This window comes from Salmo trutta, chromosome 26 (genome assembly GCF_901001165.1).
Source record: "Salmo trutta chromosome 26, fSalTru1.1, whole genome shotgun sequence".
Lineage (NCBI taxonomy): Eukaryota > Metazoa > Chordata > Actinopteri > Salmoniformes > Salmonidae > Salmo > Salmo trutta.
In genome coordinates this window covers 30,872,168-30,895,735 of record NC_042982.1, presented here as the reverse complement: position 1 = coordinate 30,895,735, position 23,568 = coordinate 30,872,168, and the positions used below count along the sequence as shown (strand labels likewise).

The following is a 23,568-nucleotide window of genomic DNA, read 5'->3' as shown; positions in this document are numbered from 1 at the left end:
CTAATATGGTCATAGATTTTGCAGGAGGTTAGGAAGTGCAACTCAGTTTCCACCTCATTTTGTGGGCAGTGTGCACATAGCCTGTCTTCTCTTGAGAGCCAAGGCTGCCTACGGTGGTCTTTCTCAATAGCAAGGCTATGCTCACTCTCTCTCTCTGTTTCTGTCTCAATCTCTTTCTCTCGCTCTCTGTCTCGCTCTCTCTCTCTCTCTGTCTTTTTCCGGTGCAGATCTGTGATAAGGAGTGGCACTATTACGTCATTAACGTGGAGTTTCCTGTGGTGACACTCTACGTGGACGGAGTTACCTACGACCCTTACCTGGTGACAGACGATTGGCCGATCCACCCATCTCAGATTGACGTGCAGCTTACTTTGGGTGCCTGCTGGCAAGGTGATGATGATGATAATGATGCTGATGATAAATGATGATCGATCAAAATGCAACTAGCTCTAACAGTCTCACGTCAGAATTAGACGTTCATGTTACGCAAACGTCAAATTTCGAAGTTTTTAAAGTTATGTTTAGCCATTAACTCCAAATGGTTAAGGTAAGAGTTAAGGTTTGGGATAGGCTTAAAACACACATCTCAAAAACAACATTCTATCGCTGGATTCGAACAAGCAACCCTTATAATCAGATGCTTATGCCCATCCACCATCCCCGTCCACAACACCCTAGCAAAACCCAAACCAACTTGAAGCTAACAGCTCTCACTGTTGCCCCTAGTGGCCGGTTTCCACGTCATCTTCCGACATCTTCAGACATGGATGGACGTCGAATACTGACTTGTATGACGGGTGACCTGGCTGGAAAATGATGACAATGACGATCTGCAGCCAATGTCTTGCCCCTGTTGTGTGCCCCTGTTGACTGGTTGGATGTGGGGAAATGTTTTGGGGATCTGACCTGACAGTTGATCAATTAAGCCGACTGGACAAGTCGTGTCAGCTTTGCTCTATCCAGACCAAACACACAATGGCTGTCTTACTTTGAAGTGCTGTGTGCATGAAGTGTATTTTGAAAGTGAATGAACCTAACTGCTGGAAGCTTTTAATCCATCTTCGATGCACGATGAAGTTGAAAAGTGAAGATACAATCAAGCTGTCTTCAGCAACGCTAGTTAAAAATGGATTAAAGGTCACTTCTCCTACAGTAGAGCCTACTGTTACTGTAGCTAAATGACTGTATGAATGTGTCTAATGATGGGTAGCCCTAAATGATGTGTAGAGATAGATCAGACCATTTTCAACAGGGTGAGAGGAGAGGAGTAGAGGAGAGGAGTAGAGTAGAGGAGAGGAGAGGAGAGGAGAGGAGAGGAGAGGAGAGGAGAGGAGAGGAGAGGAGAGGAGAGGAGAGGAGAGGAGAGGGACATTACTTCTCCTTTCCACAGCTGCTGTTTTTTCTTTTCTTTCGTTGAATAGCAGATGGAGTTGAATAGCAGATGGAGTTGAATAGCAGATGGAGTTGAATAGCAGATGGAGGTGAATGGCAGATGGAGTTGAATAGCAGATGGAGGTGAATAGCAGATGGAGTTGAATGGCAGATGGAGTTGAATAGCAGATGGAGGTGAATGGCAGATGGAGTTGAATAGCAGATGGAGGTGAATAGCAGATGGAGTTGAATAGCAGATGAAGTTGAATAGCAGATGGAGAGTGAATAGCAGATGGAGATGAATAGCAGATGGAGGAGAATAGCAGATGGAGATGAATAGCAGATGGAGGTGAATAGCAGATGGAGGTGAATAGCAGATGGAGGTGAATAGCAGATGGAGGCGAATAGCAGATGGAGGTGAATAGCAGATGGAGGTGAATAGCAGATGGAGTTGAATAGCAGATGGAGGTGAATAGCAGATGGAGTTGAATAGCAGATGGAGGTGAATAGCAGATGGAGATGAATAGCAGATGGAGGTGAATAGCAGATGGAGTTGAATAGCAGATGGAGGTGAATAGCAGATGGAGATTAATAGCAGATGGAGATGAATAGCAGATGGAGGTGAATAGCAGATGGAGGGTGAATAGCAGATGGAGATGAATTGTAGATGGAAGTAAATAGCAGATGGAGTTGAATAGCAGATGGAGTTGAATAGCAGATGGAGGTGATGGAGTTGAATAGCAGATGGAGTTGAATAGCAGATGGAGTTGAATAGCAGATGAAGTTGAATAGCAGATGGAGTTGAATAGCAGATGAAGTTGAATAGCAGATGGAGGTGATGGAGTTGAATAGCAGATGGAGTTGAATAGCAGATGAAGTTGAATAGCAGATGGAGATGAATAGCAGATGGAGTTGAATAGCAGATGAAGTTGAATAGCAGATGGAGATGAATAGCAGATGGAGGTGAATGGCAGATGGAGTTGAATAGCAGATGGAGGTGAATAGCAGATGGAGATGAATAGCAGATGGAGGTGAATAGCAGATGGAGGTGAATAGCAGATGGAGGTGAATAGCAGATGGAGATGAATAGCAGATGGAGTTGAATAGCAGATGGAGGTGAATAGCAGATGGAGTTGAATAGCAGATGGAGGGTGAATAGCAGATGGAGGTGAATAGCAGATGGAGGTGAATAGCAGATGGAGTTGAATAGCAGATGGAGGTGAATAGCAGATGGAGGTGAATAGCAGATGGAAGTGAATAGCAGATGGAGTTGAATAGCAGATGGAGGTGAATAGCAGATGGAGGTGAATAGCAGATGGAGGTGAATAGCAGATGGTGAATAGCAGATGGAGTTGAATAGCAGATGGAGTTGAATAGCAGATGGAGGTAAATAGCAGATGGAGTTGAATAGCAGATGGAGATTAATAGCAGATGGAGATGAATAGCAGATGGAGGTGAATAGCAGATGGAGGTGAATAGCAGATGGAGGTGAATAGCAGATGGAGGTGAATAGCAGATGGAGGAGAATAGCAGATGGAGTTGAATAGCAGATGGAGTTGAATGGTAGATGGAGGTGAATAGCAGATGGAATTGAATGGCAGATGGAGTTGTGTAGCCCTGAAGAAGGGATTATAAGACCTTGAATAGAGGAGGAGGTCAGCGACCATTGGGCCTCTCTGAAGGGAACTAAGCCCTCAGTATCCACCCTGTTATCTTTACACAGAGCTATTAGCTCTGACCATTGCCTTTTCAAAGACACTAGCTGCTGGACACTAACCGCCTCCACTGACAAGCTCTAGTGAAAGTTCCTTCAAACTTCTAGAGGAGTCTGTCTCAGGCTTTCTGTGATAATCACAGATGAGGAATGATTATTCTCCCTGGCTGTGAAGGAATTTGCGACGTGATTTGTTCATTTTACATTAGCGTTTTATAAGTGCTCATTTGCATAACGCATAGCCTCTCTGAGCTAGTGGTGACGGGATGGGAAACTGTGTGATGGAATTGGCATTTTAGAGGGAAAGAAATTGACATGAAAAAAGGGAAGGAAAATAGAAAGAAGTTTGATAGAAAAAGTTCAGTGTGTCTATAGAGTCAGTGGATTATTGTTCAGGCCAGCAGATTGACAGTTTGCACTAAGGCAGAGTTCACATGGTCTTGTAGAGAAACAGCGTTTGCTGTCCTTTCTGCCCTCTCTCTAATGGTGATGTTGTTCTTTCTGGCCCTCATTCTCTTAGAGAAAGTGTGCTTGTGCGTGCGTGTTTTTCTCTGTGTTTTATCATGCAGCCCGTGCACTGCATGCTGAAGGGAAGTGCCTGTCTACCCAGAGCATGTGAGGCCAGGCAGGTGGCAGGCTGCAGTTTAAACCCTCTCTCTCTCTCTTAACGATCTCCTGAAGGCAATTACAATTGTGCTTGGCGTGGTGCTGCCAACAGGCTCACAGTGAAACACACAAACCTCCTGGTCTGAGAAACGACCTGGGATCAGTGGCATGTCACCAGCCCATCTGCCTAGTAATGTCACAGACAGTACAGTAACAGCACATTAGTAGTGGCAGAGAGAGACGGGGGACTGACTCAGGACCTGTCTGATTAAAGTGCATACTGGGAGACCTGAAGTGTTAGAAGGCCGTTAACAGTGGGATTACTGTGTGCTTTTGTCACTCATTACTGACTTTTTAGTCATTGGCTATTGAAGTTTCTGAAAGGATTTCCTTCCGTTCTACGTTCTAATAGTGGAACTGTATATAGTTATTATTCATGAACTGTGTCTCCTGTGTGTAGGTGGTGAGGTGACGATGCCGCGGTTCACTCAGTACTTCCGGGGCAGTCTGTCAGGGCTGACCATCAGGCCAGGGAAGATAGAGAGCCAGAAGGTCATCTCCTGTCTACAGGCCTGTAAGGAAGGACTGGACATCAACTCACTGGAGAGCCTGGGCAAGGGCATTAAGGTAAGGCAACAGACACACACACACACACACACACACACACACACACACACACACACACACACACACACACATGAACGCAGACTGTAAACACATTCAAATGCTGATATACATTCAAACATATGTTAAAACACTTAGTCTCCCCTCCCTTTCCTCCCTACCCCCTTTCTATCCCCACGTCCTTCTCTCCTTCCTCCCCCCTTAAAGCCTGAAGCTGATTCATCTCCAGTATAGAGAGAGAGGGAGGAGATAAAGAGAAGAGAGAGAGAGAGAGAGAGAGAGAGAGGCCTTATTGTAGAACGCTTTGGACTGTTGTTCCATGGTTAAATCCTGTCAGCCTTTAAGGTAGAGTGATAGGACTTGTTGCCACAGGAAAAGGGCAACCAGTGAAGAACAAACACCATTGTAAATACAACCCATATTTATGTTTATTTATTTTCCCTTTTGTACCTTAATTATTTGCACATCATTATAACACTGTACATAGCCATAATATGACATTTAAAATGTGTATATTCCTTTGAAACTTATTGTAGAACTCTTTGGACTGTTAAATCCTGTCAGTCTTAGTGATAGGATGAGAGGGAGAGGAGAGGAGTTGAAGGGAGGTAAAACTCTGCAGGACTAGTTCACTTTATCTTTTTCAAATGATTTCATTTTCTTTTTGTGGCGACACTTTTCCACAGGTCTCCTGAGTCCAGTACAGCTTAAGGACAGTGTTTAGGATCAGGTGGGAACCTTGACAATACAATCACAGAAGAAGGAGAGGATGAGAGAAAAGAGAGAGAGGGGGGGAGAACAGAGGGATAAAAGGAAACGGAGAGAGCCCCCCTGAAGCGTAGTGTCTTTGCTGCTGTGTGTGAATGAGGCTGTGATATCAGCAGCATAAAGCCTCTTCAGTGAGACTGAGACTCAGTGCATCATGTCCACTGGGACCCAGAGCAACACAATAAGCTTATGATCCCTCAAACAGAGAAGAAGAATGAACACACACTCATGATGTACACTCAAACACACTCAGTCAGACACACTCAGAAACACACTTATGCTATCACACACACTTAGACACACTCAGACACACAGTTGTCTCAGTGTGGGTTACACTGTGGTAAAGTCTGATGTGTTCTCTCGCTCTCTCTCTCTCTCTCTCTCTCTCTTCTCTCTCAGTTCCACTTCAACCCAGCCCAGTCGATCCTGGTGATGGAGGGAGAGGATCTGGAGAACATGAACGCTGCTCTGAGGAAGGTCTCCTACATCAACTCCCGACAGTTTCCCACACCGGGCATCAGACACCTGCACATCTCAACATCAGTACAGTACGCAAACAATGGCTAATTCTATCTTTACCACTGACCGTTACATCATCTCTATCTGTCACTCTCCCTCTCCTCTGTCCATCATCTTCCTCAGTACAGTGTGACTGGATAAGGTCTCCTCTCTCCTGTCCTTCATCCACATCAGTACAGTGACTGGATAAGGTCTTCTCTGTCTTTCATCTACCTCAGTACAGTGTGACTGGATAAGGTCTTCTCTCTCCTCTGTCCTTCATCTACCTCAGTACAGTGTGACTGGATAAGGTCTCCTCTGTCCTTCATCTACCTCAGTACAGTGTGACTGGATAAGGTCTTCTCTCTCCTCTGTCCATCATCTACCTCAGTACAGTGACTGGATAAGGTCTTCTCTGTCCATCATCTACCTCAGTACAGTGTGACTGGATAAGGTCTCCTCTCTCCTGTCCTTCATCCACATCAGTACAGTGACTGGATAAGGTCTCCTCTGTCCATCATCTACCTCAGTACAGTGACTGGATAAGGTCTTCTCTGTCCTTCATCTTCCTCAGTACAGTGTGACTGGATAAGGTCTTCTCTCTCCTCTGTCCTTCATCCACATCAGTACAGTGACTGGATAAGGTCTTCTCTCTCCTCTGTCCTTCATCTACCTCAGTACAGTGTGACTGGATAAGGTCTCCTCTGTCCATCATCTACCTCAGTACAGTGTGACTGGATAAGGTCTTCTCTCTCCTCTGTCCATCATCTACCTCAGTACAGTGACTGGATAAGGTCTTCTCTGTCCTTCATCTTCCTCAGTACAGTGTGACTGGATAAGGTCTCCTCTCTCCTCTGTCCATCATCTTCCTCAGTACAGTGTGACTGGATAAGGTCTTCTCTCTCCTCTGTCCTTCATCTACCTCAGTACAGTGTGACTGGATAAGGTCTTCTCTCTCCTCTGTCTTTCATCTACCTCAGTACAGTGACTGGATAAGGTCTTCTCTGTCTTTCATCTACCTCAGTACAGTGACTGGATAAGGTCTTCTCTCTCCTCTGTCCATCATCTTCCTCAGTACAGTGACTGGATAAGGTCTCCTCTCTCCTGTCCTTCATCTACCTCAGTACAGTGTGACTGGATAAGGTCTTCTCTCTCCTCTGTCCATCATCTTCCTCAGTACAGTGTGACTGGATAAGGTCTTCTCTCTCCTCTGTCCATCATCTTCCTCAGTACAGTGTGACTGGATAAGGTCTTCTCTCTCCTCTGTCCATCATCTACCTCAGTACAGTGACTGGATAAGGTCTTCTCTGTCCTCTGTCCTTCATCCACCTCACATTATGACTGGATAAGGTCTTCTCTCTCCTTTGTCCTTCATCTACCTCAGTACAGTGTGACTGGATAAGGTCTCCTCTCTCCTCTGTCCTTCATCCACATCAGTACAGTGTGACTGGATAAGGTCTTCTCTGTCCTTCATCTACCTCAGTACAGTGTGACTGGATAAGGTCTTCTCTCTCCTCTGTCCTTCATCTACCTCAGTACAGTGTGACTGGATAAGGTCTTCTCTCTCCTCTGTCCATCATCTTCCTCAGTACAGTGTGACTGGATAAGGTCTTCTCTCTCCTCTGTCCTTCATCTACCTCAGTACAGTGTGACTGGATAAGGTCTTCTCTCTCCTCTGTCCTTCATCTACCTCAGTACAGTGTGACTGGATAAGGTCTTCTCTGTCCTTCATCTACCTCAGTACAGTGTGACTGGATAAGGTCTTCTCTCTCCTCTGTCCTTCATCTACCTCAGTACAGTGTGACTGGATAAGGTCTTCTCTCTCCTCTGTCCATCATCTTCCTCAGTACAGTGTGACTGGATAAGGTCTTCTCTCTCCTCTGTCCATCATCTACCTCAGTACAGTGACTGGATAAGGTCTTCTCTCTCCTGTCCTTCATCTACCTCAGTACAGTGTGACTGGATAAGGTCTTCTCTGTCCTTCATCTACCTCAGTACAGTGACTGGATAAGGTCTTCTCTCTCCTCTGTCCATCATCTACCTCAGTACAGTGACTGGATAAGGTCTTCTCTCTCCTCTGTCCTTCATCTACCTCAGTACAGTGACTGGATAAGGTCTCCTCTCTCCTCTGTCCATCATCTACCTCAGTACAGTGTGACTGGATAAGGTCTTCTCTGTCCTTCATCTACCTCAGTACAGTGTGACTGGATAAGGTCTTCTCTGTCCTTTAACCACCTCACATTGTAACGACTATCTGTCTTTTTTCCACCTCAGTCCAGTTTAACCTACTCTACCTGTACCTGTATCGTACCTCTACCTCTATCTCTACCTGTACCTCTACCTCTACCTGTACCGTACCTGAAACTGTACCTCTACCTGTACCTCTACCTCTATCTCTACCTCTACCTGTACCTCTACCTCTACCGTACCTGAACCTCTACCTGTACCTCTACCTGTACCTCTACCTCTACCTCTACCTCTACCTCTACCTCTACCTCTACCTGTACCATACCTGTACCGTACCTGTACCATACCTGTACCGTACCTGTACCTCTACCTGTACCTCTACCTCTAACTCTACCTGTACCTCTACCTGTACCTGTACCGTACCTGTACCTGTACCATACCTGTACCTGTACCGTACCTGAACCTGTACCTCTACCTCTACCTGTACCGTACCTGTACCTCTATCTTTACCGGTACCTCTACCTCTACCTGTACCTGTACTGTACCTCTACCTCTACCAGTACTGTACCTCTACCTCTACCTGTACTGTACCTCTACCTCTACCAGTACTGTACCTCTACCTCTACCTGTACTGTACTGTACCTCTACCTGTACTGTACTGTACCTCTACCTGTACCTGTACTGTACCTCTACTTCTACCTCTACCTGTACCGTACCCGTACCTGTACCTGTACCTCTACCTCTACCTCTACCTCTACCTGTACCTGTCTGTGCATTTAGTCATCTCTCTCTCTGTCCTCCCTCTCCATCTCTCTCTTAATGATATCTTTCTCCTTCCTTCTCTCAGTTTTCTCCTCACTCTTTTTGTCTTCTCACTCCATTCTCCATGTCTTCCTCTTATCTTCCTGTGATCTGTGAGTGTAAACTAGTCCCAACACCTTCTCACTGCCAACACACAACAACAGCACAGTGACTCATTAGAGCACATCTCACACTCACTCATGTATAGATAGTTAGTTAGTCCCTCTTCTTCTCTCCTTCTCTCCTCTCCCTGTCCTTCTCTCCCTCTCCTCCTCTCCCTGTCTTCCACTCCCTCTCCTCCTCTCGCTGTCCTCTGCTCCCTCTCCCTGTCCTTCTCTCCCACTCCTCCTCTCCCTGTCTTCCACTCCCTCTCCTCCTCTCGCTGTCCTCTGCTCCCTCTCCCTGTCCTTCTCTCCTCCTCTCCCTGTCCTCCGCTCCCTCTCCTCTTCTCGCTGTCCTTCTCTCCCTGTCCCTGTCCTTCTCTCCCTCTCCTCCTCTCCCTGTCCGCCTCTCTTTCTCCTCCTCTCCCTCTGCTCCTCTCCCTGTCCTTCTCTCCCGCTCCTCCTCTCCCTGTCCTCCTCTCCCTCTCCTCCTCTCCCTGTCCTCCTCTCCCTCTCCTCCTCTCCCTGTCCTTCTCTCCCTCTCCTTCTCTCCCTGTCTTTCTCTCCCTCTCCTCCTCTCGCTGTCCTCTGCTCCCTCTCCCTGTGTTTCTCTCCCTCTCCTCCTCTCCCTGTCCTCTGCTCCCTCTCCTCCTCTCGCTGTCCTCTGCTCCCTCTCCCTGTCCTTCTCTCCCTCTCCTCCTCTCCCTGTCCTCCTCTTCCTGTCCTCCTCTCCCTCTCTCCCTCTCCTCCTCTCCCTGTCTGCCTCTCTTTCTCCTCCTCTCCCTCTGCTCCTCTCCCTGTCCTTCTCTCCCGCTCCTCCTCTCCCTGTCCTCCTCTCCCTCTCCTCCTCTCCCTGTCCTTCTCTCCCGCATCCTCCTCTCCCTGTCCTCCTCTCCCTCTCCTCCTCTCCCTGTCCTTCTCTCCCGCATCCTCCTCTCCCTGTCCTCCTCTCCCTCTGCTCCTCTCCCTGTTCTTCTCTCCCGCTCCTCCTCTCCCAGTCCTCCTCTCCCTCTCCTCCTCTCCCTGTCCTCCTCTCCCTCTCCTCCTCTCCCTGTCCTTCTCTCCCTCTCCTCCTCTCCCTGTCCTCCGCTCCCTCTCCTCCTCTCGCTGTCCTCTGCACCCTCTCCCTGTCCTTCTCTCCCTCTCCTCCTCTCCCTGTCCTCCTCTCCCTCTCCTCCTCTCCCTCTCCTCCTCTCCCTGTCCTTCTCTTCCTCTCCTCCTCTCCCTGTCCTCCTCTCCCTGTCCTCCTCTCCCTGTCCTCCTCTCCCTCTCCCTCTCCCTGTCCTTCTCTCCCTCTCCTCCTCTCCCTCTCCTCCTCTCCCTCTTCTCCTCTCCCTGTCCTTCTCTCCCTCTCCTCCTTTCTCTGTCCTTCTCTCCCTCACCTCCTCTACCTGTCCTCCTCTCCCTGTCCTCTCCCTCCCCTCCTCGCCTTCTCCTCCTCTCCCTGTCCTTCTCTCCCTCTCCTCCTCTCCCTGTCCTTCTCTCCCTATCCTCTTCTCCCTCTCCTCTTCTCCCTCTCCTCTTCTCCCTCTCCTCTCCCTCTCCGCCTCTCCCTCTGCTCCTCTCCCTGTCCTTCTCTCCCTCTCCTCCTTTCCCTGTGCTTCTCTCCCTCTCCTCTTCTCCCTCTCTTCTCCCTCTCCTCTTCTCCCTCTCTTCTCCCTCTCTTCTCCCTCTCCTCTCCCTCTCCCTCTCCTCTGCTCCCTCTCCTCTGCTCCCTCTCCTCCTCTCCCTCTCCTCTTCTCCCTCTTCTCCCTCTCCTCTCCCTCTCCTCCTCTCCCAGTCCTTCTCTCCCTGTCCTTCTCTCCCTCTCCTCCTTTCCCTGTCCTTCTCTCCCTGTCCTCCTCTCCCTCTTCTCTTCTCCCTCTCTTCTCCCTCTCCTCTTCTCCCTCTCTTCTCCCTCTCCCTTCCTCTCCTCCGCTCCCTCTCCGCTCCCTCTCCTCTGCTCCCTCTCCTGTCTCTCTCCTCTCCCTCTCTTCCGCTCCCTCTTTCTCTACCCTCTTTTGTTCTTTATTCCACCACTCTCTCTGTTCCACATCGCCACCTGGGGCAAGATTTTACATTTTCATGTTATTTATTAATAATTCTGTCTGGGTTTTGCTAGAGGACAGCGAGGGAGACAGATAAAGGGAGGCTGGAAGGTGTATTGTATAACAGCCATCCCTGGCGGGCTGTGGTGAATATTCATAGCAGGTTTAAATATGTGCAGCCCCCCACAGCTCAGCCCTGGAGGGTTGTACTCCGCCCCCCTATTGGGTTCGACGCAGGGCTGCGGGCCCATCCCTTCAGCTAGCTTAGCAAGGAAGGGAGGGGGGCTAGGAAGAGGAGGGGTCGACTGGGCTGCAGGCACACCAATTAGAAATGAATACATTATGCTCACTATGCTTAAGCTTGTGTATTTCTAGATGTTGTTTAATAAAGTTTTCTGGTTGTGTGTAGGCAGGTGGCTGGGGCTGTGGTGTGCAGGCTATCCAGTGGTCTGCACTGCCTGTGAACCTTGTTTCTCTCCAGCTGTTGCTCACAAAGAGAGGGTCTGGTAGTCGTCTTAGACAAGCTTTGATAACAATAATGTGTAAATCAGCAGGCATTGATGAATTCAAACAGAATTCATTTAGAACAACGTCCAGTAAACAGGCCTGCAGAGCAGACTGTCTGTTAGGCTACAGTCAAAACATAAACTCCTCCTGAGGAACGCTGCTATTTGCTGTACATTTCCCCGTAAGTGCCATATCACTGTAAACAAATAAATAGAGTTGTTAATTAATTCCTTAAAACACACTTAAGCGTGTTTTCAGTGTAATAAGGCAATTACTGCAGCCATCAGGAAAAAGTAACTCGTGTTAATCTATGCAAGGCCTTTATTCTACCTTGTCATATTTTCTTTCATTCATTTGGCTGGGGTCCAAGTCCTCACCGTGGCCCACGCACCCTAAGTCTCCACGCTCCACTGCCTCTGCCTCCTCTCCACAACAAAACCCTGCCGCTCCACTGCCTCTGCCTCCTCTCCACAACAATACCCTGCCGAGGCGAGGAAAGACACAACTTGCGGATCACCGCTTGAGAGAAAAAGAGAAAGGGAGATTAGGCTATACCACGCTTCACTGAAAACATGTTTTTTTTACACCAGAAAGGGGGAGATATGACTGTGAAATCCCTGTGTGTTAGTGTTCCATGCGAGGGGGTTTACAGCGGTGTTTAGGCGTGAAATAAACAAGAACTAGGCCAGCAGCAAAGTCATATATAACGGGTAATCACAGGTAATTATGAAGGAGTCGGAATCTCCTTATCCTCCAACCGAATAAAGAGCTGTTGTTGTGCCAGTCCCAGCTCCTGACAGATGTTGAACTTCCTCCTCTGTAACTACATGGATGTGAAAAACATCCCTCTAGTTGCTACCAGCTTTCCCTTGTTAACTGTGTTTTCCTTCTCTCCTCAGCCTCCCTCTGTCTCTCACTCTCTCTCTCTCTCCCTCTCTCTCCTCAGCCTCCCTCTCTCACTCTCTGTCACGTCCTGACCAGTAAAAGGGGTTATTTGTCATTGTAGTTTGGTCAGGGCGTGGCAGGGGGTGTTTGTTTTGTGTGTTTCGGTGTTTAGGTTCTATGTTATGTATTTCTATGTTTATTACTAGTTTTCTATTTCTATGTTGGGTTTTTGGCAATGACCTCCAATTAGAGGCAGCTGGTTGTCGTTGTCTCTAATTGGAGGCCATATTTAGTTGTGTTTGTTTCACTTGTGTTTTGTGGGTGGATGTTTTCCTGTATAGCCTGTGTTGCCTTACGGAACTGTTTCGTCGTTTTGTTTATTTTGTTTAAGTGTTCACGTTACTTCAAATAAAGAAGATGAGCACTTTACCCGCTGTGCCTTGGTCCAATCCTTACGACGCCCGTGACACTCTCTCTCCTCAGCCTCCCTCCCTCCCTCCTCAGCCTCCCTCTCTCTCTCTCTCTCTCCCTCCCTCTTTCTCTCCTCAGCCTCCACCTCTGTCTCTCTCTTTCTCTCCTAAGCCTCCCTCCCTCTCTCTTTCTCTCATCAACCTCCCTCTCTCTCCTCAGCCTCCCTCTCTCTCTCTCCCTCCCTCCCTTCCTCTCTCTCGCTTGCTCTCTCTCCATATTGTGTCTTGCTCCTGTGGTTTCTCATTGATTGATGTCTAATCTGCATTGTTTATGCAGTATGTGTCAGGTTATTTATGCATGTCTATGTCAGATGTCTGCATCCCAGATGTCTGCATTCAGTCAGCCTCACAGTGTACTAGGTGGAGGCTTATTCAACCTTTTCAAGGTCGCTGATTCCTGGAATTAACCCACGCACACATTCTCAAAGTATCTAAGTATTCAATGGCTCTGATATGTCACACATACCTGATACCCAGGCAAACACATACTAAAACATACATTCACATTCTATTTAATCAGAGTTAACCCTTCCCTCCTCTCTCTCCGTCTCTGTATTCTTTGCCCTCCCAGGTGTTTTGGGGAGGACACGTGTATCTTCATCCCGGACATCGATGCAGTGGTGATGGTGCTGCAGCCCAGTGAACCCAGGATCACCATAGCTGGGGTGGACAGACTGACCAGGCCAGCAGCTGACCTCAGAGGACCAGCAGGACTCACTCTGTTCCAGGACCTTCACATCATCAGTACTGTCACCAAGGGAGACACAGCCGCACACCATACAGGTACAGGGTACAGGCATAGAGGTGTGTGTGTGTGTGTGTGTGTGCGTGCGTGCGTGCGTAAAGAGAAAAATTGATAGATACTGGGTGCAGACCAAAAAGAAAGAGAGAGAGTGAGACAGAGAGAGAGAAAGAAAAAGACAGAGAATAGCAGATGGGAATGGCTTGTAATTATAATGCTTGTCCAAAGGACACACACTGCTCACCACCACAAAACTATTTGATTAGGTTGAAGTCTTTAGACTCTGGAGAGCACAACATCTCCTCTCATATTGGAACTTCATCAACTCCTCTCCAGCCCATACACACACGCACACACACACCATTAACCACACGCTCCTAGTCACACAACACTTGGCTAATATATAGCCTCCAGCTGTGGTCTCCATTTCAGCTGCAGAACGAGAGGAGGAAAGAGAGGCTGAGCCCTGAAAGCGCTGCAGAGTTTATTCCACCTCCCTGACAATGGAGCGAGTGAAACCTCTCGCTCTGGTTATCCCTGTCTAATTGGCAGCTATAGCGTTGAGGCAGAGCACTGCTGTTCTGTGTTGTTCCCAGACTCCGCACTGAGAGGACTAGAGCTGGGATTTAAATGTCATTTCCATTTTCCGTTCAGCCAGGCAGGAACCCATGCAATCATTTGTCTGGTAGTCAGCAGGGGGCGGGACTGTAGGAGCTAGGGATAGTGGGAGGGAGGGAGCGAGGGAGGGAGGGAGGGCGGGTCTGATGTCAGTAGAACAGGCTGGCTCTGTTCTGCCTCCCCCACCATTCACAGTTCCTTTAGTCAGAGTTGTGACTTGCACAGCAGGATTAGACTGTACTTAGTGTGGAGTGCAGCAGTAGGATGGTTGGAGATCTATACACACACACACACACACACACACACACACACACACACACTTGATCTCATACAATATGAAATACAGATTCCATTCTCTCCATCATGACATCTATTCTCTCTCTCTCTCTCTCTTTCAGGTTTCATTATGTTTGCCCTCCATGTCTTATTCTCCTCTTCTCTGTATTTGTTAGTCTCTCATGCTCTACTCTTTCCTTACACCAGCACATTCTCTCCTCTCCACTGTATCTCCACTCCTTTCTAAACTTTCCCTCCCTCTCCATGGTGCAGTATTCCATCTCTCTCCTCGGCTCCAGATGTTTCTCCTCCATTCCCCCAGTTAGCACAGCTCTGAGATCAGTCAAGCCTCAGCCAGGGATAGAGGAGAACCAGGGTCTCCCGGGACCCCTGCTGTTCCAAGGACAGCCCCTGCTTTGAGGAGTGCCTCTCTGTAGGGTGGCGGTGGAGTGTGCATGCCAGGTGTTACCCCTCCCCAGGAGAGAACACAGCAGGCTGAGAGGCAGGGAGCGCTAGAGAACTGTGGCTAACCTAACTGTACAGCAGACTCTGTGACATCCAGGCTGGCTGAGTGTGTAGCAACAGAGGGCGTTAATAATGCAGCTAAAGAGTTTTTGAACAGCATTTTGGGCAAAATAGCTTGTTAATTTAAGTTGGTTCATGTGGAATAGTGTTTTAAAAAATGCTCTTGGATAATATTGTTGTGTACAGATGCACTATCTTAATTTGACCCTGCTTCTCACAGCAGGAAAATAATCCTGTAGCGACAGGAAATGTAAATGATTATGCGGATTGTAATTAATGTGCATTTTTGTAGGTGGTGATACATTTTTTGTTAGGGTAAATCAAATTTAGTTAAGTTTATTTGCACAAATAGAAAGGCAGTTTGTAACAGTAAATAACATCAACAGTATGTGCAGGAGTGTAAAAAAGCCCAAAACAGCTTGTCTAGTAACCCCCCATAATGGTCATAAATCCTACAGATTCAGCAGTGGACATTTTAAAGTGAAATTACAACCTTTAGAAGCCTTGTTAAAACATACACTACAACTGGTAGTGATACACTACCAGTTGCATTTCCTGCTGTGCAACAGAGTGATCAAATTAACATAGCAGGTCTGTATGTGTGAGAGCATGCATTCAACTGTGTGTGTGTGTGTGTGTGTGTATTCATGCATTCTCACGTGTGTGTGTGTGTGTGTGTGTGTGTGTGTATATATGTGTGTGTTTCAGCGGGCAGGCTGGGGGTCCAGGAGGAGATCATCCATAACCTGGACTACTGTGACATCCTGGTGCTGGGGGAGGAGCTGAGGCCGGAGCAGGAGGGTCTCCAGCTGCAGCGTAGCACCCTGCTGGGGAAACACCTGGACGCCACCAACTCCACCTCCGGCATGTCTATATACGGTTAGTTACCATGGAAACATCTAACCTCCTGACCTCTAACCAATATCTAACCTCTGACCCTTACCCCAACTCCACCTCTGGCATGTCTCCATCTATGTTACCATGCAAACACCTAACCATAACCCCTATCTTCCTCCATACCCATAACCCTTATCTTCCTCTATAACCATAACCCCTATCTTCCTCCATACCCATAACCCTCATCTTCCTCTATAACCCCTATCTTCCTCCATACCCATAACCCTTATCTTCCTCTATAACCCCTATCTTCCTCCATACCCATAACCCTTATCTTCATCTATAACCCCTATCTTCCTCCATACCCCCTTATCTTCCTCTATAACCCCTATCTTCCTTCATACCCATAACCCTTATCTTCCTCTATAACCCCTATCTTCCTCCATACCCCCTTATCTTCCTCTATAACCCCTATCTTCCTTCATACCCATAACCCTTATCTTCCTCTATAACCCCTATCTTCCTCCATACCCCCTTATCTTCCTCTATAACCCCTATCTTCCTTCATACCCATAACCCTTATCTTCCTCTATAACCCCTATCTTCCTCCATACCCATAACCCCCATCTTCCTCCATACCCATAACCCTTATCTTCCTTTATAGCCCCTATCTTCCTCCATACCCATAACCCTTATCTTCCTCTATAACCATAACCCCTATCTTCCTCTATAACCATAACCCCTATCTTCCTCCATACCCATAACCCTTATCTTCCTTTATAGCCCCTATCTTCCTCCATACCCATAACCCTTATCTTCCTCTATAACCATAACCCCTATCTTCCTCCATACCCATAACCCTTATCTTCCTCTATAACCCCTATCTTCCTCCATACCCATAACCCTCATCTTCCTCTATAACCCCTATCTTCCTCCACACCCATAACCCTTATCTTCGTCTATAACCCCTATCTTCCTCCATACCCATAACCCTTATCTTCCTGTATAACCCCTATCTTCCTCCATACACATAGGGGTTATAGAGGAAGATAAGGGTTATCTTCCTCCATACCCATAACCCTTATCTTCCTTTATAACCCCTATCTTCCTCCATACGCATAACCCTTATCTTCCTCTAACCATAACCCATATCTTCCTCTATTCCATAACTCCTATCTTCCTCTATAACCCATATCTTCCTCTATACCCATAACCCCTGTATCTATGAAACTGGTAGTGACCATAGAAACATGTCCACCATCTCTCTTAGGTGTGGACTCCATGTCCAACTATGAGCAGGTGATCAGACAGGTGCATTACCACAACTGGAACCCCGCCCAGACCCCAGACAGGAAGTTCCGTCTCACCTGCTCCGAGCTCAACGGACGCTACACAAGCAATGAGTTCACCCTGGAGGTCAGTGGACTAGAGAGCAGAACAATAAAGATACAGGGATTCCAATGTTCCTGTGCTTTTAGAGATTATATTTGTTTAAACAATTCCTAACTTGAGACTCCTTTCCTTCTATTTTCTTGCTCTAGCCAGAAAACCTCTGACAGTTCTGTGTCTAATAGTCCTTATTTGTAGTTTAATCTTATATTTTCTGAGACATTTATCTTATTATACCTGTAACCTTGCCCTCTATTCTTGCCCCGCCCAGATCAGTGTACTCCATAAATCAGAGGCTGGGGAGCATGTCAATCACATGGTAGCCCCGCCCCAGTACATGCAAGTGGTTCATCATCCAGCCATGGTCCACAGTCTATACCCCACACACGGTTCAGGTAAGACTGTAGAATCATCAGTCTATACCCCCCACACAGCTCACTATAGAATCAGTATATACCCCACACACAGCTCACTATAGAATCATCAGTCTATACCCCACACACAGCTCACTATAGAATCAGTCTATACCCCACACACAGCTCACTATAGAATCATCAGTCTATACCCCACACACGGTTCAGGTAAGACTGTAGAATCATCAGTCTATACCCCCCACACAGCTCACTATAGAATCAGTATATACCCCACACACAGCTCACTATAGAATCATCAGTCTATACCCCCCACATAGCTCACTATAGAATCAGTCTATACCCCCCACACAGCTCACTATAGAATCAGTATATACCCCACACACAGCTCACTATAGAATCATCAGTCTATACCCCACACACGGTTCAGGTAAGACTGTAGAATCAGTCTATACCCCACACACAGCTCACTATAGAATCATCAGTCTATACCCCACACACAGCTCACTATAGAATCAGTCTATACCCCACACACAGCTCACTATAGAATCATCAGTCTATACCCTACACAGAACTCACTATAGAATCATCAGTCTATACCCCCCACACAGCTCACTATAGAATCAGTCTATACCCCACACACAGCTCACTATAGAATCATCAGTCTATACCCCACACACAGCTCACTATAGAATCAGTCTATACCCCACACACAGCTCACTATAGAATCATCAGTCTATACCCCACACACAGTTCACTATAGAATCATCAGTCTATACCCCACACACAGCTCACTATAGAATCATCAGTCTATACCCCACACACAGCTCACTATAGAATCATCAGTCTATACCCCACACACAGCTCACTATAGAATCATCAGTCTATACCCCACACACACAGCTCACTATAGAATCATCAGTCTATACCCCACACACAGCTCACTATAGAATCATCAGTCTATACCCCACACACAGCTCACTATAGAATCATCAGTCTATACCCCACACACAGCTCACTATAGAATCATCAGTCTATACCCCACACACAGCTCACTATAGAATCATCAGTCTATACCCCACACACAGTTCACTATAGAATCATCAGTCTATACCCCACACACAGCTCACTATAGAATCATCAGTCTATACCCCACACACAGCTCACTATAGAATCATCAGTCTATACCCCACACACAGCTCACTATAGAATCATCAGTCTATACCCCACACACAGCTCACTATAGAATCATCAGTCTATACCCCACACACAGTTCACTATAGAATCATCAGTCTATACCCCACACACAGTTCACTATAGAATCATCAGTCTATACCCCACACACAGTTCACTATAGAATCAGTCTATACGCCACACACAGCTCACTATAGAATCCCACACACAGCTCACTATAGAATCATCAGTCTATACCTCACACACAGCTCACTATAGAATCATCAGTCTATACCCCACACACAACTCACTATAGAATCATCAGTCTATACCCCACATACAGCTCACTATAGAATCATCAGTCTATACCCCACACACAGCTCACTATAGAATCATCAGTCTATACCCCACACACAGCTCACTATAGAATCATCAGTCTATACCCCACACACAACTCACTATAGAATCATCAGTCTATACCCCACACACAGCTCACTATAGAATCAGTCTATACCCCACACACAGCTCACTATAGAATCATCAGTCTATACCCCACACACAGCTCACTATAGAATCATCAGTCTATACCCCACACACAGCTCAGGAAGTACTTAACCATCAAGCCTGATAATTCTGTTCCAGACCAACCTTAGCACACCTAATTCAATTAATCAAAGGTGTTGATGAGCAGTTGATGAGTTGAAGTGGGTGTATTCATAGATCTTCAGGACTAGGATCTTCAGAACCCAATGAGTCCACTCTATTGATAGCACAGAGACAGTGATACATCTTAGTTAACAGAGAGAGAGGCTGGTGAAAAGGGCCCTACAGATCTCAATCTTGAATATCGCCTCCCAATTTCTGCTTTCTGTTCATTATTTATTCAACCCTAATGGATGGCTTAGTGTTCTGGGGAGCTCTGTGCCCTACCACTGCTTTTAAAGGTTGGGAGAGAGCAGGTGTGTGTGTGTGTGTGTGTGTGTGTGTGTGTGATAAGAAACTGGACTACAGTATAAATGGAGAAGGGGGATATGTAAAAGCTACTATTATTGAATAGAGAGAGAGAGAGAGAGAGAGAGAGAGATGCAGAATTCTGCAAAAATATCCTCAGTGTACACCAAATAATGCATGCAGAGCAGAATTAGGCCGATACACGCTAATTATCAAAATCCAGAAAATAGCCTTTAAATTCTACAACCACCTAAAAGGAAGCAATTCCCAAACCTTCCATAACAAAGCCATCACCTACAGAGAGATGAACCTGGAGAAGAGTCCACTCAGCCAAGCTGGTCCTGGGGCTCTGTTCACAAGCACAAACAGACCCCACAGAGCCCCCGGACAGCAACACAATTAGACCCAACCAAATCATGAGAAAACAAAAAGATAATTACTTGACACATTGGAAAGAATTAACAAAAAAACGAAGCAAACTAGAATGCTATTTGGCCCTAAACAGAGAGTACACAGTGGCAGAATACCTGACCACTGTGACTGACCCAAACTTTAGGAAAGCTTTGACTATGTACAGACTCAGTGAGCATAGCCTTGTTATTGAGAAAGGCCGCCGTAGGCAGACCTGGCTCTCAAGAGAAGACAGGCTATGTGCACACTGCCCACAAAATGAGGTGGAAATTGAGCTGCACTTCCTAACCTCCTGCCAAATGTATGACAATATTACAAACACATATTTCCCTCAGATTACACAGACCCACAAAAAATGTGAAAACAAACCCGATTTTGATAAACTACCATATCTACTGGGTGGAATACCACAGTGTACCATCACAGCAGCAAGATTTGTGACCTGTTGCCACAAGAAAAGGGCAACCAGTGAAGAACAAACAACATTGTAAATACAACCCATATTTATGTTTATTTATTTTCCCTTTTGTACTTTAACCATTTGCACATCGTTACAACACTGTATATATACATAATATGACATTTGTAATGTCTTTATTCTTTTGGAACTTCTGTGAGTGTAATGTTTACTGTTCATTTTTATTGTTTATTTCACTTTTGTTTATTATCTACTTCACTTGCTTTGGCAACGTTAACATGTTTCTCATGCCAATAAAGCCCCTTGAATGAAATATATATATATGGATGCCAGAGAGAGAGAGAGAGAGAGAGAGAGAGAAGGGAAGAGAAAAGATTTTCCGATATAATCTTTAATGAGGTGAATAATGTACATTGTTCTGTTAGGAGACCATACACACCCCCTAGCAACATTCTGTGTGCATTCATGTATATATACTGAGGGGGCTTTTACGTGAGAGAGATCAATGGCTATGGATTGGTCTTTAACAAATCTCTCTCTGTCTGTGTGTGTAATAAGGAAGCAGACTGAATCAAATGACCAATTAAAAGAGTCCTCTGTAGCTGGATGAACACACACATTTGTAATATCTTCTCTGAAGGGGAGAGAGAGGAGGCAGGCGCGTGCGCATGTGCGGTAATGCACCCATTATGTGTGCGTGCATACAACTAAGATATTTTTGTTGTGTGCATAACCAAATATTTGTAATGCGTGTGGGTGCACCATGTTACTTAACATACATTAACATTACCTTTCCCCCCAGGAGTCCCCAGTGCTGCCACAGTGGTGATAGTGATCTGTATCGCCGCCCTGGTGGTGGTGGTTGTGCTAGGCATCTACCATATTCACTTGACACACCAACAGGAGGGCAGGAGCTCAGACACAACCAAGGAGGGAGAGCTGGACTGGGACGACTCAGCGCTCAATATCACAGTCAATCCTATGGAGGTAAGGGGAAGAGGGGGGAGACTGAAAACAAAACAGTGGGGGAGAGGCAAGGGAGGAATAAAGGAAGGAAGGTGAGTGTTGTAGGGACCAGATGTTGGAACAGCCTTAAGGGCAGTAAGTAGGAGGAGGCAGCAGGATCAGGGGCAAGATACTGTCCAGTATATTAACAGTGAAAGGTGGTTCCAGGTGAATGACAAAATCCTATGAATAGTTACATCATCTTTACAGAATACAGGTTTGAATAGAAATCAAAACCCTAAGCCTCAATCAGGCCTACCCTGCCTCCAAAACAGCTCACATACCAGAGCTAGAACATCACTCCAGCTCATAGGTGAAACAGGTACCTTTATACCTATGGCCCCTCCTTATTGAACATATATGATTTAATGGGTAAACAGCACCATGTTTAATGGTAACAGGCATCTTCATTATATTACATATTCCATCTAAGTAAACATCTGAAACATTCCTGGCTTATCCTCAATGTGGGAAATCTTTAAATGAATGAATACACATTTCATAACAACAGTTCTGCAACCTGCGTATGGTCCCATCAGGCACGGACATGATAGACAAGGAGCTACGAGATGTGCCAACTACCATTACAATATGGAAATAAACGAACTTCTTTCTCATCAGTGTAACACGTGTTCATGTGCACCTGAACATGGCATCCACTCATGTGCACCTGAACATGGCATCCACTTGGAGGATTGCAAAAGGGTCAATTAATGCATTTAAATATGAACCTGAAATTCGTCACAATGCAACTTGACCAAACATTTGCTCGAAACACAATTAGCCTTACGCACAATAAATAGCCATGATACTGGCAAAAGAGGGAAATAACAGTATACACCTTTAGGATAAATGAATTATTAGATATATGGGGACACATGAATGTGCTAAACCAGGGGAATTCAATAATTAGTGATGAGAGGTACTGAGTCAGCTTTGTCAGTGAGAAAAGACAGAATGGACTGATAGAGTGAGTAACTGAAGATAGAGGGCAGAGGGAGGAATGGCAGGGAAGAGGAGAGAAAGGGAGAAATGGGACATAGTGAAACAGAGTAGGATACACAAGGGCCACAGTAATCAGCTCCAGAACCTGTTACACACCTGTTGCCTCTCTGTGCCCCATGCAGAGCTTCCAGGAGCCCCAGGGAGCTGAGGAAGAGGCCAGTGAGGAGGAGGAGGAGGATGAAGAGGATGACATCACCAGCACAGAGTCAGACGACAGCGAGGAGGAGGAGGTCCCAGGAGCTCCCAGGGTACAACAGAGCAGCAAGAGGGGCCAGCTGGACTGGGACAACTCTACATTAACCTACTGAATAAAATTATACATACACACTGATGCCCACACATACACTGATGTATATACACACACGCTGAGGCGTCAACATACTCACTACTATAAAGTAAATTGTTCAAGTCATGAGACGACTTGAGATTTCTGAGTTGAGGTAACATCTCCCCCTACTGGTGAAAAAGGAAATGGTATTAAGAACAGAATGAGCACTAAAGTGATAACACACATACACGTCTCACACACACACACACAACACCAGCCTGTATTTAAAAAGACTCCTTTCCTTTATGTCAAAGTATGTGGTGTTAACTAAAGGCTACCCTGTGGTACTCCAATGCTGTAATACTATCCTGTGGTCTTGAGTACCCCAGACCTCAAGCCCTAGTCCACAAGCTGAAACCTTACCTACTGTTTTTTTACTGAGACTGTGAAAAAAAAGACAACAAAATGTGAAAATACTGTATACAACTGAAATTGCTTGTCAAACATCTGTTTTCCACCTATTTTTTCAGGGTCTAAAATCTTGTCTGAGAAATGTCGTTGTGATCTTTTGTAATGGTAACAACCAACTAATGAAACAAATACCAAATGATAGTCTTTGGGTGGAGTTTTCCTTTAAGATGGTACAGTCCAGTATAGGGGAACACCTTCGATCCTTACCTTGATACACTATATTGCAAAAGTATGTGGACACCCCATCAAATTAATGGATTCAGCTATTTCAGTCACACCCGTTGCTGACGGGTGTATAAAATCGAGCTCACAGCCATGCAATCTCCAGAGACAAACATTGTCAGTAGAATGGCCCTACTTAAGAGCTCATTGACTTTCAACATTGCACTGTCATAGGATGTCACCTTTCCAAAAAGTTAGTTCATCAAATTTCTGCCCTGCTAGAGCTGCCCCGGTCAACTGTAAGTGCTGTTATTGTGAAGTGGAAACATCTAGGAGCAACAACGGCTCAGCCACGAGGGGAAGGCCACAGAAGCTCACAGAACGGGA

The 23,568-nt window shown here is 46.2% G+C and overlaps 1 protein-coding gene across 1 annotated transcript; it reads left to right on the top strand.

Moving 5' to 3' along the window:
• Nucleotides 1–222: 222 nt before the first annotated feature.
• Nucleotides 223–23,160, top strand: LOC115163644 (calsyntenin-2-like). The gene is made up of 9 exons (XM_029715689.1): nt 223–390; nt 4,152–4,318; nt 5,483–5,631; nt 13,131–13,342; nt 15,429–15,599; nt 16,828–16,973; nt 17,218–17,341; nt 21,073–21,257; nt 22,403–23,160. The coding sequence occupies exons 2-9, from the start codon at nt 4,166–4,168 to the stop codon at nt 22,586–22,588; spliced, it is 1,326 nt and encodes a 441-aa protein (XP_029571549.1). The 5' UTR covers nt 223–390; nt 4,152–4,165; the 3' UTR covers nt 22,589–23,160.
• The last annotated feature ends 408 nt before the right edge of the window (nt 23,161–23,568 follow it).